At 38.7% G+C, this 19,393-nt stretch overlaps 1 protein-coding gene across 8 annotated transcripts in view; it reads right to left on the reverse strand.

Annotated features, from left to right (window-relative positions):
• Nucleotides 1-19,393, reverse strand: part of LOC122809420 (hepatocyte cell adhesion molecule-like) — a 358,687-nt gene that overhangs the window by 51,662 nt on the left and 287,632 nt on the right. For all 8 annotated transcript variants that reach the window (XM_044080912.1, XM_044080909.1, XM_044080911.1 and 5 more), the window contains one exon: nt 18,270-18,314. In XM_044080912.1, coding sequence (XP_043936847.1) covers nt 18,270-18,314 — 45 coding nt within the window. The remainder of the gene's footprint in view (nt 1-18,269; nt 18,315-19,393) is intronic.

Here is a 19,393-nt window from a genome sequence, read left to right on the forward strand (position 1 = left end):
TGCACTCAGTGTTGTTATATTCACTGAAATCACACATATCAGCTACAGCAAAAACCATGTTGTGTGTAGTGAACTACATGCAAAAAAACTGAGATGTTAAGTGGAAGGCTTGGAGTGCATTGCTGACCCACAGGATTGTCTGATCTGTAGTTTACACTACCCGATACTTTTTTGGACTGGTGCCTTAGGCCAGTGGAGGTACTTGGCATAAACAGTGTGCAATGAGCTGCAAGTCACTTACACTATGTACCCAACGATTTTGTGAGACAGAAAGCTATCTGTGGCTGTGCTTAGCTGCAACTGTTCCCTGTATGTAAATACAGCTTTCCTTAAATCTCACACTATGTGATTTATGTATAAAACATATTTCATGCACCTTTTTGTTATTTTAATAACTACTTTATTTACACATTGTCCAAAATGTGATAAAAGAAAAAAGAGAAGGCTCAAGCAACAAAGTGTTTTTTTCTCTATAAGTAACTGTCTTTATTTCTGCTGCGCTTTCCCCAAGTCACTTGCATGGAGTATGCTGTAAGACAAAATGTGGGAATGCTTCTAATTTTACATTTTTTTGGATCAAATCAAAAAAAGACCCACCATTTATCTATTGCATTATCATAGAGGGTGTTGTGTATAATAGCTGCCTGAGTGTATTTTTTGCGGGGTATAGAGGAGGGTAAGTTCCCCCCTGTGCCACCTTACTCATGTGTGGTGCCCCCAATCCTATCCCTACACATTACCTACCAAAAACCCTTTCTTTTCATTATTCAGACAAATTATGTATACGTTTACTGCTAGTCTATTTTCACTTTTTTATTGGTTTAGTTTTGGCCATTTTATAAAGGTTTTAACTTACAGAAATCAATGTAATGGGCACCAGTGTTTTGTGTGTGTGTGTGTGTGTGTGTGTGTGTGTGTGTGTGTGTGTGTGTGTGTGTGTGTGTGTGTGTGTGTGTATATATATATATATATATATATAGAGAGAGAGAGACATATGGATATAGTGGAAGATTAAAATACATGGATTGCAAAGCTTGTCATCTAAACAGAAAATAATAAACAGTACCTTTAACAACCGAGGTGCTGAATACAAAGTCACCACAAGGTCTCTGGTTTTGGTCCACTCCCAGGTAATATGGCACATGGTCTTTCCTCTATTATGTAGAATAGTAATAATCCACAGATGGGTGTGGGTAATACTGGATTTACACACAGTAGGTGTGGTTGGGTCACTAGGGTGAAGCCCGAGTGACCAAAACCTACCATGGGTAAATCCAGCATTACCCACACCCAGATGTGGGCTATTGCTATTATACAGTGGCATTATTTAAGAAAAAAGTTATTCACTTTTCTTAAATAATGTCTTTGAATAAGGGTGGGGTGCTGCTCTTCTGCGTTTTTCCCCTGGTATCCTGGGGCTTTCCCTGATGTACTGTGCATGCGTATGGAAATTATGTTCCCACGCTTACACAGTACATCAGTGCTGTGTAAGAAATAACCCACTGCATTTGCCATTTAGATGTCACAGTATTAATTTGTAAATGTATTACAGCTCTCACCTGTTTCCTTCTACAGGCAAGTTGCCAATTTGCCATCTTTACTGCACCTGATCTCCTTCTGCTGCCTATCAGATAGTCCATTTTAAAAGCTTTTGTTACTGTTCAAGAAATTATTATAGAACTAAATGGGGACTGCAAAATCATGCATTTCATTTCTGTTTAGTAAGATGGTATGTTTGTATAGAACAATAATGGAAAATTAATGTAGATACACTTGGTACTAATACCTGTATTTGAAGTGTGTGCCTCTGCTGCACCTAATAAGTGAACTAATACAAGATGTGCTATCAAACTTATGACGTACCTGTCCTTGTAGTGTTTTGTTTATTGATAAGCATATCAGCATATGCTGAGAACCTAAGTACAGATGTAAACTTTGCAAACCACAGAGAAAGGAAGCTCTCCATTGCTTTTTTTTTTTTTTTGGGGGGGGGGGGTTAATTAAAACAATGAAATCCAGAGATTTCAAATGAGTGGGACAGATGGAAGAGAGAAAATATAAGGATAATCCTATACTTTTTTTTTTTAGTTTTGTATAACTTACTGGATTATCCTTGTATTTGTCTCTGTCCCAACTCTGTTGTTCATTTTAAGTCTCCAGTTTTTGTAAGTTTATTTAAAAAAATGGAAGAAAATTAAAATTTTAATAGCATGTATTAATGTAAGAAAGTCTGGGCAACCGGGCTTTTTTCCATTGGCATATGCTCGATTTACACTCTCTACTCCAGAGCTGATGTTCTGTGCCTCCAGCGTTCTCTTAACCTTACCAAGCTCCTCTAGATCTCCTTAACTTCTGATTGGTGCTATGCAACTCCTGTTTTTTATTAACATTCCAATGACATCTTAACATAATTGTCAGTGATATTCTGAGTGTCCCTTAAGGGGTCTATCTGCCACAAACACAAGTAATGCAGAGAATACAAACAGTGCACAAGAATGTCCCTTTTTGCATTCTATTACTACCATGCTTTTACATTTGACCCTCTCCCCATCTTAAAACCACAAGTTTCATGGCCTTGGAATGGGCTGTATTCCCTGTACAATCTATCTGTATTTTTTTGGAATGGCTGTGTTCCCTGTACAATCTATCTGTATTTTTGTGAATGGCACCAGGCCTGTGCTGAACCTTATACTTAAAGGGGTATCAAGACAAGGCCCATCTACAGAGTTCTGCATTACTGTTTTTTGTTTGTTAGTGGAGCCACTACAAGGGAGCCTGAACAGTGACAAGAGTGAACTCCCTTCCTAGAAAGTAGTATCTTAATGAGGATACTATATTCCAGTCTCCCATGATCAGTGCAGTAGCTACAAAAGTCATTATGGTAGACAAAATTGCCATCTTGCCATACAGCAAAACCAAAGTAAGGAGTTTTGTGTCTTTACTAAACGTAATGGCTACAAACCGATCCATCCTAACACTAATTTTTGATGCAACAACAAACTTAAATCTTCTATAGAGTAGGAGAACAACTCCCCTTCAACCTCCAGGGTAGGCTGCTTTTTTACCTAACACTTACCCACCCCCAATGAAGTTTCAAATGCTGTGTTTCATCTAAATGTGTTTCCTGTAAAGCCAACACTTCGAGATTATATTTCATAACCAGGGTAAAAAATTCTCTCCCCTTTAATGGGGTTCTTCAACCCATTTATATTCCAAGAAAGGAGAGAACAGCTCAAGCCATCTATCTGAGTTGCATTTAAACAGTATGGTTATCTCCCTGTCAAGGGATTGATCTCTAATAGGTTCATAGATTCATAGGTTGGTACTAGGCTATCGGCCCTAGGGCCTATACAAACCTAGCCGTAACATTTCCCTGGCTATTTTTCCCAGGAACTTTACTTCCCTGGTCCCCTGTCTAGCAGGGCGACTGACGTGATCCCTGGGGTGAATTTCCTATCTCCCATTCAGTCATCAAGGTTCCTTTTGAAGAGGGCTAAAGAGGTGCTCTGCTTGACATGTATGGGCAGTCTATTCCAGAGAATGGGGAGTCTCTGAGACAGGAATCTATCCCTCCAGCATGTTTTGTTCATTGTGATGACCAGGTTTAGATCCCTGGAGTGCGTGGCTCTGAGGGATTGGGATTTAAGTGTAGCATGTCCAACAGCTCTGGGTTTGACATGGCCTTGTATGTTAAGCAGAGATCGCCTCTGAGTAGACGATATGCGAGTATAGCTTGAGTTTTTTAGACTGTCAGCACAGGGCATCTGCTTTAGGCCTGTGATTCTTTTAGTGAGGTATTTCTGTGGCCTTTCCAACTGTTGCAGATGTCTTGTGAGGTACATATCAAGTGGGGCGTTGTACTCTATAATGGGTCTAATGAGGGATGAGTACAGTGGGATAATGACCTCCTTTTTTCTGGATGAAAAACCCTTAGTAATGAGATGTGTCACATAGAAGAATTTCCTGACGGTTGTGGCAATATGGCTATCGAAGGTGAGACCACTGTCCACCTGTGTCCCTAGGACCCTTATCACACTTTCAGTGTTTAGCGTACTGCCACTTATGTGGTAATTCATGGGTACATGTTTTTTCCCAAAGGGGATAACTATACATTTCTTGGCAGTGAGCTTAAGCCCATGGCTATGGCACTAAGCATCTGTCCCTGTAAGGCCCTTTTGTAGGATATCCCCATCCTTTGGGGATTCGATAATGGCTCACAGTTTGCAGTCATCTGCAAACTTTGTTAGCCAGAGTCCCTTGGTGTTGGACTGTACTTTGGAGAAGTAGATGCCAAACAAGAGCGGTCCCAGGACTGAACCCTGAGGTACTCCACTTGTCACTTATCTGGAGCTGTATTTGGAGTCGGCTACTTTTACAGTGTAGATTCTGTCAGTAAGCCAGTTTGTGACCCATCGAGTGATGTAGGGATTAATGCCCAGCTTAGTAAGTTTATCTATGATTCCAGAGTGGGGGGTGGTGTCAAAGGCCTTGGCGAGGTCCAGATAGGCTGTATGGACCATCTTACTCTCATCCACAGCTCTGGACACTGATTCAAAGATGTCATTCAGGTTGAGGGGACACGATTGGCTCTTCACGAAATCAAACTGGGTGGGGTCCAGTGTTTGAAGGTTGCCAACATCTTTGTTTATAAGTTCCATGATAATGCATTCCATAGCTTTGCAGATCAGGCTCATTAGGCTGATGGGATGATAGTTCCCGGGGTCCAAGGGGACCCCCCCTTTGTGGAGTGGGATCACTGTAGCTGTGCGCCACTCATTGGGCACGAAGCCTGAGGTGAGGCTATGATTAAGCATGCCACTTAGGTGAGGTGCCAGTTCATTCTGTAGTTCATGTAGTACACAGCTTGGGATGTCGTCTGGCCCCATGGATGCTGTATTCTTAGCTTTGGAGAGTACGTTTTTTACCTGCGTGCCATGATTACTGGCATTTGGCAATCTTTTGGTATTGAGATGGGGTCTTTAGGGGGTGTGAGGGGGGCGAAGTTGGCACTGAATCGATCTGCTAGGATATTGGCAATATCCTTGGGATCAGTATATTTAGTGCCATTCTGTTGTAGCTCAGAGCATATCTGAGTATTGCCATTTAGATTCTTGACATAACTATAGAATGCCTTGTGGTTGTCCTTAGAATCTTTAGCAATTTTATTTTCATAACTAGCTTTGGAGGATTTTATGAGGGACCTCAGCTTCTTGCAGATCTTGCTAAGGGAGTTTTTTGTATCCTGGGATTTTCCTTTTTTCTGTAACAGTTTTTCCTTCTGTTGTATAACTTGTTTATGGCAGGGGACCACCAGACTGGCTTCCTTTTTTTGGAGGAGAGCATATTGGTTCTATTTGGAATGGCACAATTTATGCATGAGTGGATATGCTCATACAGTGCCTTAGTGTAGGATTCGGCAGTCGAACTGTTAGTTCCGATCTGCATGGGTGCCGTGAAGTTTGTCACTTCTGACTTGAGTAGCATGAAGTTGGCTTTGGAGAAGTTTTTTATGGAGGTTTCCCTACTGGAGGGTGGGGGTGGGATGTGGACGTCAGGGGTGATTAGCTTATGGTCAGACCTGACCAACGAGGGGGTGACCGCTGGTGTGGAGCATCGATCTCCCATGTTAGTAATGACCAGGTTAAGGATATTTGAGCCCCTGGTGGGACTAGGGATTAGTTGATCCAGGGCGTTGGAATTTATGAATTCTAAGAACCGTTGGGCAAAGATGTGGGTACAGGAGTAGTTTTCCCAATTAATGGCAGGGTAGTTGAAATCACCCAGTACTAGGGTGTTAGGTTGTATATTAATATTTTCCAGTATGTTTAAAAAGGTGTAGTGAGAATCTTGGGGCATGGTGGGGGATCTGTAGCAAGCTACAATTTGGATTGCAGTCTTACCTAGTGTTGGTTGCACCTGTAATATTTCAGATGCATTGTGTTGGGCAACTAGCTTGGAGGTGTGAATATCCTTGTTGAATATGGACACTCCACCACCTTTAGTGTTTCAGTCCTGTTTTGGTGGCCAAAAAGTGTGGTAAGAGTTGTAGCCTGGTATTGCAGGGGTGCTCTCTGGAGCCTTGAACCAGGTCTCGGTTACTGCAGAGATATCGATGTTCTCCATTTTTATAATTTCATCCAACAAACCCCCATGTCTGAGTCAGCTTTGTAATAAAGTGAAATCTTGTGTCATCAGCTTCACAATTGGTTGCCAACAAACATTTAAACATGGTCTGTAGTCTGTAACTGTTCATACCTACTGTAACAAATGAAAATGGTAAATAAGTGACTGAAGAACAAGTATACAAACTACATACATTTACCAAACTTCCAAAGAGGGAGCATAGGCTCCTGTCTGACAAAGACCCAAGCATGTCCCCACATCCCAAACTATGAGAGCGCCGCAATGTCATAGGCAGTGGAGACATTATATAAAAGTGCTCAGCTATACCTCATGATTAGTTTTAATACTCAGTATAACAATTTTAACCACTGTAGGAATAATATAATTTGTGATGTTTTCCTTGGGGGGCCCCCCTGGCCTTAACGGCATCCATTCAATGAATATAAACTCTACATAAGGTTCACCCCAAAACAAGTACAGGTATTTTACATTTCTAGTCCTCTTGTTGTGGCTTGATTGGTTAAAGAGACTGCCCTGGCTCTTAAAACAGATTGATGTTTAAACAAGGGAAAAGTACTTTTCCTGTATTATGGTGCATATCTCTCTCTCGCACCATTTTCCCAATGTAGTTTCCTCCTGAGTGTCCACTGCTAACTCAGCCTGAGTAGTTGTTTGGTTTGATGATTGTTTATCAACTCCTTTCTTGCTTCTTCTGGGTCTGTAAACATTTTCATCATACCCAGAGACATTAGTTTTAGTGAAGCAGGATGTAAAAGTTTGTATTTGATGTTTAATGGTCTGCACAACATCATAACAGGTACAAAATTAGCTGTCCATCTGAGAAGTGAATAGTCCTCTCAGTAAAAATTCTCCTTTCTGCCCAGTAAAGTTTGTTACCGGGTTTTTTAGAACAATGTGAGGATTTTTTCCTTGAATGCAAATGTCTCATATTTTACTGTAATATGTCGAGGTCTCCCTGGATCATCCTGCCGTGTTTTCCAAGGTGAATGATGGATATTAAAATGTTAGATACAGGGAATTCAGTCCACTTATCAATCATTTCTTGAACAAATTCAGGACAGTTCCAACCCTTGAGCTGTTAGGGAACTCCAATAAACCTAATGTTCTTTTTGCAGGCTCTGTTTTTGAATTATAGGAGTCTTTCTTCCATGTAATATCTTGCTTTCCAGGCTTCCATATGGGCTCTCAGTATGTTTAAAGGGTGTCTGGCTGGGTATTAAGGTTGGGTGATATCTCCTGAAAGTTTAAACCAGATTTTTCAATATATGTTTGTAGCATATTCGTGTCTCTTATCTTTTTTAAATTAACTGCTAGAGACACCGGGGAATCGGCTACATTCAAACCTGTTGCATTGTTTGAGTTCTGGTAGTCCCCAGTATTCACAGTCGAGACCTCTGAAGTCGTGGTTGGGACTTAGCCAGAAATCACTACTTTTGTATTGTATTTTCTCCCTCTTATCTTCATAAACATATCCTGGACATTGTCACCAGTTTTGTTTTGGTGCCGGGTGAGGGCTAATTTCTGGTAGTCAAAGGATAGTGAGCTGGCCGAGCTGTTGTTCATCAGGTCACCATACCAAAAGTCTACTTTTTATGTTTTCATTGTATAGTTCTACTGAAGGTCCGTATGCAACTTGCCTTCAAAGAACCTTTGGAATTAGTTTTTGCTTTATCTTTCCTGCCTGCTACACCATATCACTGCACTTCATCACCAGTGTATTCAGCATTAACAGAATCATATTCTTGTTTCTGTTCTGTCCTGTTGCACTTCATTACATCAGCAAGGCAATGAAAATACTGACCAGAGCTTCAGCTCTTGCCTTGCCGGTCTTTCCTCTAATCAGTCTTAGCTCTGGCCCTGGAGAGCCTGATTTCTGATGTCATGTTCCCTTATCCAGTCATATATTCTATAGCAAGACTGAAATCGCAACAGTTACAAACAACAGACCTCAAACCAGCAGTTACCTGTGCAGCAAAGGTAATGAACTACAGACTTTGTAACGACATCCTGAAAGACACAGTATTCTAAGTGAGCTCACAACTAATGGCACAATGACATCACTGCCTTGATTTTCTGTGTAGGTTAGCAACCTGTCAGCATACCCTGCTTGCCTTTCTGCTCTGTGTTTCCATGATTAACGTATTACATAAAGTATCTCCCAAATCTCTTTCCTGTTTGGTGGCACCAGTATCATTGTGTTTACTTTGCCTTATTTCTAGGTTTCGGTACTCCCCAATAATCCTTAATATTCAACCCTATTTGCAGTATGTGAAAAATGAAATCTTCCTTAGCTATCTTTTCCTTAGTTTCTCCTCACCTGAATTGTTCACCTTATTGGTAATGTTTTATACTGTTTTGTGTATTATTTATTTATTTATTTACAGGTACAGCCAAGGTGAATACTATCACATAAGAAATGAACAAACATATTTACAGATAAAAGGATATGCTAAATATATATATATATATATATATATATATATATATATATATATATACATATTTACAGATGCAAGAATATGCTACATTTAGTTCAAGAAGCCGTTAACAATGTCAAAACATGGATGGAAAAATGGAGTAAAATGGACGGCAACATGAGATAAGGAAAGGATGCAATAGGGATAAAGGTGTGTGTGTGACAGAGCTGCAGGGTTCCTGTAACATGACCTGAGTACAGCTGTGCTTTCTTTGAATGAAGAGGTGTTTGTTCCTTGAACTGTTGTCTGAATTCAGAGTACTTCTGGACATGTCAGACTGAGAGACGAATGGAGTCCCATAGTTTAGGCGCTAGGATGCAGAATGCATGGTCAGTGCAATGAGTTTACTTTTTGGAGTTAGGGTGGATGAGATTGAGAGATACCACTGAGATTATATGGGGGGATTTTGGTGAAAAGTTTGAGTGAGAGGGGATGATGTTTCAGGAGAAGAAAAGGCTTTGCGAATTAGTGACCCTAGTAAGGGGTTGGCTCTCAAGTGTACTGGGAGCCATTTAGCTTTGGCAAGAGTTAGACAATGGTGTTCATTATTGGGGGAGTTTGTAATGCACTGGCAAATTTTATTGGAGATGGTTTGTAAGGTGGTGACATTTTTCTTTGAGGCTGTAGCTATAATGGGTAGTCCATGTTTGAGTTGAGATAAGAGTATGTCTCTGCCTATGGCAGCTTTCGCTGGCTTGGACAGAAGAGATGATAGCTTGTTCACCCAGAACAGTAGTTTGTTGATTTTTTTGCATGTGCTTTGAATGTGTAGTTGAAAGTTAAGGGATTGGTCTAGCCATATGTCAAGGTATTTGAAGGATGTGGTAGTTTCTATGGTAATACCTTTAACATCTTTAATACTAAGGAAACTATGCTTTGGCTATTTTTTTTTTTGGTTGGTTCTAAATAGCATTGCTTTTGTTTTTGAGGGACTGAGTGTAACTTTCTGGCCTGTTAGCCACTGATTGAGGATTTGGAGGTCATCTTGGAGCAGAATTTGTATAACAGAGTGGGATTTGTTTGACTTGTCAGATGAATATGCCATCTACATAAAGAATTAAAGGTATTTGAGGATGATCAGATGGAAGTTTGTTGATAAATATGGAAAAGAGCAGAGGGGCTAAAGTGGAACCCTGGGGGACTCCTTTCATAAGAGGAGCTGTTTCAGACTGGTGGTGCCTATTTTTACCTTGAAGGATCTATTGTTGAGGAAGACTACAAACCAAGATTTTGCATCATCACTAATGCCTATTTCAGTTAATTTGTCAAATAGTAAGCTGTGGTCAATTAGAGCAAAGGCTTTTGCAAAAATCAATAGACAGTGCATTTCAGGTTGCCTTTTTACATATCGATAGAATGTCATCTGTGAGGGAGTAGAGTGCTGTTATGGTGCTGTATCCAGACCAGAATCCATGTTGCTTCCTGGATAGATGATGGTATTGATGTGAATAAGCAGTAATTTGGTTGTAGATAATCTTTTGTAGTATTTTACCGAAAGTGGGAATTATTGAGATAGGACAGGATTGTGAAGCAGTAGTTGGCTTGGGTAGTTATGGAATATGAGTGACTATTACTTTTTTCCATATCTGAGGCATAATCGTACTAGTTAAGCAGAGGTTGTACTCATGAGTGAGATGAAGTTCTGACATAGGTGAACGAACCAATAGGCTAGGTTATCTGAGCCTGGGGGAGTATCGATTTGTATTTGGTCCAGTTGTGTTTCATTTTATTTGGTTCTAATCTTTTTGAAGTGGAATCATAGAATGTATAGGAGGAGAGGGTGGCTGTGGGGGTGGCAGGTTGCTGAACTTATTGGGGAAGTCAATGCATGAAAGTATCTATATGGTGGTGTTAGAGGGGTTCAGAGGAGTGGAGTTGTATTATGTTTTTCGACCAATCAACAGGATGATTTCTCTCCAGAATCTTTTAGGTTTGGCTAAAGGTGAAATTTGTTTGGGTAGTGGTTGTTTTTGTGTTTGTGGATAGATTGCTTGGCTAGGTGAGTAGTGAGGTATATTTGGCTTAGAAAGTTGTGGAGAGGTTGCAGTTCCAATTTTCCTATGCTTCTTCACATAATTCGAGGAGGTGTTTCAGTTAGTTAGATATCAGGTCATGTTTATGAGGTGGCAGTAACCTTTGTACTAAGGGAAAGAATTTGATTTGCAAGTTCAGCAAAGTATTGGTAAGGTTGTTACCTGCTTCACTGGTGTCTTTTATGGCAGGTAAGTGAGCCAAATCAAGAGTGGCAAGGTGTTTTTTAAGATTAGTGATATTCTAAATTGTTTGGGGTCTGAAGGTGTTAAGTTTAGGCTTATCCTTTAATGTTAGACTATGTACTGAGAAAGTTATATGACAGTGATCAGTAAAGGAGGACACGTGTGGTGAGGTTAGATATCATTTTAGGATTATTAGTTATTACAAGCTCTACTAAGGTGTGCCTGTTGGATTGAAGGTTTGTCCTAATGGCTTCAGAGCTGATTTGGATAAGACTTAAGCTGGCCAGGAGTTCTGTCATATCAATGAATTTTGGTCCTAAGTAATTAAGGTTGAAGTTTGGGAGCTGTGGTGTACATTTGTTGGATGAGGGTATTGAATTTTACTAGTGAGACTGGTGGAGGTATGCATGCAGTGGCTATAATAAAAGTTTTTTTTTTTTTTTTTTAATTTTAAAAGGATCTGTTTAGGATCTGATTCTGAGCTGACGCTTGCTTGTGCAACAATAGTGTGGGTTAAGGTTGACTTTGAAGAGCATTAATACTCCCCCACGTTTTTGCATGATCTGTAATCTTGTAGATATGAATAGTTAGGTATGAGGTGGTGAAGACTAGGGGTGTTAGGATTCAGACACTTTTCTGTAATATAATGTCAAGATTATGCTGTACAGTAAATGCATTCATTTGGCCAGTTTTGTTCCTGATACTGTGGGCGTTAAAGAGGGAGCAGGTTATATGATGCTATTTATTGGTTTGAGCTGAGGCATTATTGTTAAGTAGTCCTGGATTGAGCTCAATGTTGCTTCTTATCAGAAGTATAAAGTCAATGGGACTTAATTGGAATAGTGGTTTTGGAATGTTTTAGTTTTTGGATGCAACTGGGTTTTTCTACCAAAATTAGAGATGATGAGGTTTTGGGACAATGATATGTTTGATGCATGTGATTTGGGTGCGGGCATGGGTGGGATGTGAAAACTTAATAGGTGCTGGGTAGGTAGTTTGTATATAGGTATTAATGTAGGCTGATATATATGGAGGCAGTGACAGTCAGGTAATTACTGTGGGTTTTTGTGTGAGGGTTGAAGGAAAATAACTGACTCACTTGCCACTTTATTAGGTCCATTTTCAGATCATTGCATTTAACCCTTCACTTTTTGATCAGGCTTGTGGCTGACAAAAGTCTGTGAACTATCAGTTCATTTATCTGGTTAAAACTAAGTTACCTTACCTATCAATATGTCCTGTAAAGCGTCTTTTTAAACTTGGCTCTGTGGTGTAGAAGGATAAAGCCCTGACTATAACCCAGATGACCAGAGCTCACAGTTAGCAGTTTGGAAACTGGAAGAGCCAGCCAGGGGAAGATAGTGTAGTGTAACAAACGCTGACTCACCTAACTTTGGAGGAGGGTCTGGTGGCTGTTTTGTTAAGTGCAGGTAGAGGCCTACATGTGGTGCAACTATAACTGGCGACTTGGTATACCAAACCAGGGATAGTAGCCTTCATTAACATGTGAGTGGGAGCACTGCCATGTGGGGAGCACTTAGAAGACCTTCACTGTGACACGGGCACCCATATCTGCTTCCAGGGAGTGGAGTTTGGGCTCAAACTGGGAAAAACCCATATGGTGTCCATAGTCAAGTGTCACTCTAAAGGGATCAGAGAGTTAACTGATTGCTAAGGGATGATGGTGGCCAGGCAGTAGGAAGATAAAAATGATTTAAAAAGTCCTTTTTTGTCCCTTTCTTCCATCTGCTACTTTGCTAATAAAGTCATTTGTTAGGAGTCACAATATATTTTACAGTATAAATGAACTTAAATGGCTTACACTAGATTGTACTTTAAAGACATTATTATTGGTGTTGTAGTCATAAATGCAAATGGCCAGCACTGAGGTGTATGTGGCAAAAAAGACTCAAAACACTGCCATGTAGAAGGTAATTTGAAATTTTATCCTCCATACCGGTTTCGGCATAACCGCCTTCATCCACTGATGAAGGCGGTTATGTCGAAAGAGGAATGGAGGATTAAATTTTGAATTACCTTTTACATGGCAGTGTTTTGAGTCTTTTTTGCCACATACACCTCAGTGCTGGCCATTTGTGTTTTGTTCCTGATTTGGTTTGGCCCTGCATTTGCAGTACGTGCAGAGCTCTCTCACTACTGTAGTCATAAATGCCCCATGGCAAGTAATGCTTTATAGTAGAAATTGATGTAAAGTATTTACCCCAATTTTCAGTACAAAATACAGCTAATGTAGCTGAATGAAAGATAGTATTGCATTATGCTATATAACTCCTACAATTGATTTTTATTCAGAGGAGCCATCTATAAGTGAGGCCATTTATATAGCATAATATTATGGTGAGCAGCCTGGCATACTGGGTACAGTAGCACTACATTCACTATATTTGTGAAATTAGAACAGAAGACATTTGTGGTCTCTGTTAGTGGAGGTGGGGAGGACCATACCTGTAGCTGCATCCTGTGTGTGTCATAGTCCTCTAGCTACAGCATAAATGCTTTGAATACTACTAGGTTACACAAGCCATACAGTACTTTGGTGAGCTGAAATCGAACAAACTATATGCAGGTATGCTGCTATGCTCCATCATGCCACGTAAAACTGTGGTAATCCATAGCAATATTGACTACTGTGGGCTCCCTAGTGAAATTTCAGCATCCCAAATATTGTGTGCCAACACGCCGAAAAAAAAGAACAAAACTGCAGGAGAATAATGAATCTCGAACATCACCCTTCTTCTTTAAACTTCTTTTTGCAGGGGTCAAGCCCCACTGCACACCTCCATGTGGGGGCAAGAAGGATGCTGATAGCACATAGTGACCAAGCAATGAGTATTAACACTACAGACTGGGGAGTTAGACATGAGGGAGCCTTCATAATAAGTATTATATTATACATTAGGGAGGTGTGAGAAGGGGTCATTAAGCAACAAGCATTCGTATACCTAAGAAAGGGGAGTGCCTGACATAATTCTAAATATAGATTAACAACTATCACTCCTCAAATGCAAGAAATAATGATCTGCAGTATTTACCTTGGAACATTATACTGTTGTAGCAAAATATTCCAGAGTGCACAGTCATATGTCTTCTCCCAGTCCATAAAATGCATGTAGGCAATACTGGCAAATCTCCCAAGGTGACTTTCAGTGTTTTTATGAAGTGAAAATGTAGGATTATGATATTTGGACTTCAGTTAGGTAATTGGACTGACTGTCACGTTGTATAAGAGATAAAACAAAACTGACTTTGTTCTTATTACACAGCATACCAGTAGGGCTGATATTTCATGCCTATGTCTCCTTCTGATGGATTTAAGCAATACTTCAATAGATCCTTAACAGAGGTTTTCCAAATGTTATGCAAAGTATGTATGTTTAGAACTTACTACCTATTAGAGTTTCTTGGGAAGATCTGTCTAGCGGCAGTGGATTTATAAATCTGAACTCATACCTGCGTGGCTGTGCTTCTGGGCATTACTAAAAATTGTACTGTTTGTGTGATGCTAGTTTTACTGCAAGTAAATACAGGTTTTCCAATGATTTTTAACAAAAATGCTAGAGAATGCAAGCACTACCAGAATGACTTGACCACAGGTAACCTATTGTAGAGTGCTACAGTATGTCTGATATATGTGTTGCTGTTGCATAGGTTCATAGGTTCATAGTTTAGTACTAAGCTAACTGCCCTTGCGAGCCATTTTAAGCCTAGCCAATTATCCCTTATGAGACTTAAACCCTGCACCTTGTGTTTGTAAGGCAAAGACATTAGCCATTAAGCCACCCTCCCAAGTAACAGTTTTGTTTTTAAGTGCAACTCACCCTCCAGATGTATTTGTATGAGGAAATTTATAACAGGAAGGAGTCAAGTACATTGGTAATACCTCTTTATCATTTTAATACGATAGGTAGTATAGGAAGAAAAAATGTGTTTTAATAGCTCCCCTAGCCAGTTGTAAAAGGACACCTAAGTAGTGATTTTAAATGCATTCCTTATAAATTACATAATCAGTGGTGCGTTTTCTTAATATATCTGACACTGTAACACAAATCTAGAAATATAATAAAGGGTATTGTTTTGGGTTTATATATAACTACTAAAAATGGTTCAAAATACACAACTACAAAGGTCAGTAAATCAGTGATTTTTATTAAGACATATATAAAAAACTCTCTAGCGCCTCAGCCCACTGGCTTTTAAAGAGTCTAAAAACACATAAAAACCTCACTCTTAAATATTAACATAAATAAAAATACTTAATAGCTTAATTAAACAATTAAAAGCTCATCCAATCAATTAATTTACCTAATGTTACATTTTCCAATTGTATTCTATATTAAATCCAGCAGGTGTCAGTGTTCCACATTTCAAAATAAACAGTTTCTTTGTACAGCAATTTATTCTTCAAATCCACAGTGTTATAAACTTCAACTTTTTCTAAAACAGTACCCCTTAAGCAGCTACCATCGCCTCCATGATGTAAAATAAAATGCTTTCCTAGAGGGCTTTCAGTCTTTTTATTCCTAATAGCCCTTAAGTGCACCTGCAATCTAGTTTTAAAAGGCCTTTTGCTCTCTCCCACATAAAAAAGATCACAGGAGCATCTCAGAGCATAAATAATACCCTCCGTATTACAACTAAATACATCCTTAGGTTTATAAATAACATTATTAATTATATCAAAAATCTATCTATATGCGTACAGACTGAACAATTATCACAGGACAGCGTGCCTATATTTCCAGGTTCAATTACTAACCTAACATCAGGTGTAGAGAAGTAGCTGTGAACAATCATATATTTTATGCTATGATCTATTTTTAAAGAAAAAATGGTTTATCAAATAAAATATTAACACAATCTTTATTTTTTAGTAAATAAAACAATAAAACGTAATAATATAATTTTTTCAGTCAGAATATTATATTCAGTAACAAAATAAATATTTCTATTTAAAGTTCCTACCTCTCTATAAGTTGTAAATCGATTGACTTGTTCCTCATAACCTCTCTGTTTAAATAGAGTACATGTTCTTAATAATGCTTTCTCCAAAATATTATTCTTACAAAGCCTATAAATATGTAATAACTAATTAAATGTGGTGGGTGGCAACTCCAACTATCCAGAAAAATGGTTGCCATTTTCAAATTTCCTATGTATCGTGGTTTTAATTCCACCATCTACATTACCCTCTAGTTTCACACCCAGAAACATTACCTTACTACTACTTTGTACACCATCAAACTGTAACCCAGATTTATTCTATTGTAATTCTTGCAAATAAATAACTAAATAAATAAATAAATAAAAACATTAATTGATGTACCACCACCATCACGTAAAAAATCACATCATCAATAAACCTAAAATATTTTACAACATATTTTTTTATAAAAATCTAAATTATATAAATTATATAAATGTTCAATCTTAAATAAGCCCATAAAAAGGTTAGCATACATGGGGCAAAAGGAGCCCCCATTGATGTCCCTTTAATTTGGTTATACACCACACGATTACATTAAAAAAAAAGTATGTGTTAAACAAAAATAAACTAAGTCTATTATATAATTAGACAAGGGACTAAAACAAAAATAAACTAAGTCTATTATATAATTAGACAAGGGACTATCTACTAGAAAATAATTCAAAGCCTCAATACCTAAACAATGTTGAATATTAGTATAGAGGCTTTTCACATCTACTCTTATCCAATATTTACCGTCTGTCCAAGCTAATGATTTAATTTTATCTAAAAGATCAAAAGTGTCTAATATATAAGAATTTAATTTAACCACTGACGTTAATAAATATTTACGTAACAATAATCCTATATTTTGCAGAAAATAATTACTTACTGAAACAATAGGGCCTCCAGGTGGAAAAAATAAACTTTTGTGTACCTTAGGCAAAAAAATAAAAGGTTGCTAAAGTACAACTTACAGTAAATTTCTTGTCAAAAACATTTTTAAATAAGTAGCCTAATCTGTAGCCCTTATTGATCAAATCGTGAAACTCTGTCAGGGCTTTTTCATATTCTGACATAGTAACTATTTCATAAACACTTGCATAATTTAAATTATCATAACACACTTTCAAATACTATGTGTGATGCATAACAACTATTTTGTTGCCCTTATCAGATGGTTTGAACACCAAATCTTTCTGTTGACTCATACTTTGCAAAGCCAACCACTCTGCTTTTGTAAGATTATAACTCACTCGGTCCTTAGTTCTTACAAATTCTTCATAAACAGACTCTAGAGTGAAATTAACAATAGCAGAAAAAATATTTTATTCCCTCATGTACAAAAGGAGGAATAAAATTACTTTTATATGTAATATCACTAGTTGTTTTTGTTGTGTCTTTCGGCTTTTCCCGATTAGGGGTCGCCACAGCGGAACTCCGGTCTGCTAATGATTGGCAGTAGATTTTTACGTGCCGAGTTGCCGGCCCTGACACACAACCTTCAACGAAGGTACGCCTATTTACGCATGTCTCCACACAGAAGACGCTCTAGCTGAGAATCGAACAGGACAACGTCTTACTGTGAGGCGACAACGCTACCACAGCAGCACCACCGCAGAAGGTAATATCATTAGTATCTAATGGATAATATGCATTGCTATTCATACCATCTTCCACAGATGAATCACAAGAAAAGAAAACATCTTCACTACTAGCTTCAAAAATATCAAATGAATCATTTAAAGCTTAAAATGTATTGTATTGTTTTGGTTTTACCTTATATACAAACTTTATTGTATATTAATTCCACATCTCTGCACATGTTTCTATTATTGAACTCATTTTTGTGAAACATTTGGTATTAAAAATCTATGTTTTATGTATAATTTATTTATTCTGAATTGACTAACCAGGGCAGAGCACTCATCCTATTAGGCATATTTCAGTCTTAGCCTGGGAATAGGCACAATAGATACATGACATATACAGACGAAATGGCAAAATACAATATATACATATGTTATATACAAAGTGAGTATCAGGGTTGGCGTGAGGATGTAAAGACAATAGATACATAACTATAAACAGAGTGAATAACAAAACATTATATGCAGAATTCAGTCAGAAGGCAGCACTGTATATGTTTTTTGTTTGTATGCCACTGATCTGGGTCATAGCTGAAAAAGGTTCCCAGAGCAGTCCTTACCCATTTATCGTATAAATAAATATACCTCTCTCCTTCTTCCCAAATGAATAGTAGAATCTTTGCCAGAATTACCTGGACAGCAGCAACATTGCAGTTCATACAAAATAGTACGTGTCTTCAATACTTAGTACAGGTTTACATCTCTCGCTAATATTTTTAAACATGTAGATGATGTCAGAGCAGTTTCAGGAAAATTGCTTATTTTTTGTACAGTCTTGCCAATATAAATATGCCCTTACCCAGGAATTGCAGATGAAAGCTTTGATTCTCCCTTCTGTTCCACCCTAGAAAGAATGAAGGAAATAGTTAACACATCTGAAAGAACTGTACTTTCCTTTTTATTGTTGTTATGTATAACAGTTCTTTGCAACTAATGTCAGGGATATAGTTTGACAGTAATTATATGTAGTGAATGGAGCATGCTGATTACACTCCAATATTTGAAAAAGAAGATTCGGTTGTGTGTGTAGCTCGAGACTCGACTTTAACAAATGTTAAGCACCCCCTGCTAAAGTTGTTAAGGTTGGGTCTCAGGCCAGACATGCCAGTACAAATGACAGTGGGATAATAAAAGATTTGGTGTTCTTCGTGTTTCACTGCTGCAGTCATCACCTGTGGGTTATCCCTGCTGTGGTAGCCCTCGGACGGCCCAAATACCAAGAGTCAGTGTTTTTGTGCACTGGCTGCTGTTGCCTGTAGTCTGACATCAGGTCATCATTACTATAAAGCAAGGCAGCTGACATTGTTAAATCAGTCTTTCTTGCCATGGAGCCCATAGCAGAAGCAGTTTGCACGAGTGCCGCTCGGTCACTACCAGAAGTCGAACTCCAGCAGAAAACATCTAAAGTTAAGTACCCTGTTGGGGACCGTTTTTTCTTGCTCTAACCGTTGTCCGAAAAAGTTAACAATTGTCTCACCTGTGGAAACCAGATCCCACACCGACACTTTCATTCCTATTGCATCACTTGTTTAGGCTCAGACTACGATGTCCCTCGTTGCTGGTTCGGTGCCCTCTTTAATGTGAGAACCATTCGTCGTAGAGCTCTTTTTGTAGACAATTATTTTCGTATTCCGTCTTCGAATTTTGATATGGTGTCCATCAGCCAACCATCCGCCGATATTCTGAAAAACGTAAAGATAGAGACAGGCCACACAAGGCTAAACCTTCCGTCGACACTACCACTAAGCAAGTTGTCCGTTCTCTGGAATTCAATGAGGTGTTTTTGCAGCCCCTGATGCCCGACCCACTTTCTATGCAGGCCTCTGCCGAGACCCTTTCAGAGTCCAATATGCCGCCGAAATCCACTTCTTCTTCTGAACCTTTGGCTGTCTCTGCCTCAGTTGGGTCCGGAGCCACGACGCA

Source organism: Protopterus annectens, chromosome 8.part0, assembly GCF_019279795.1.
Source record: "Protopterus annectens isolate FY-2018-M chromosome 8.part0, PAN1.0, whole genome shotgun sequence".
In the NCBI taxonomy this organism is placed as follows: domain Eukaryota; kingdom Metazoa; phylum Chordata; order Ceratodontiformes; family Protopteridae; genus Protopterus; species Protopterus annectens.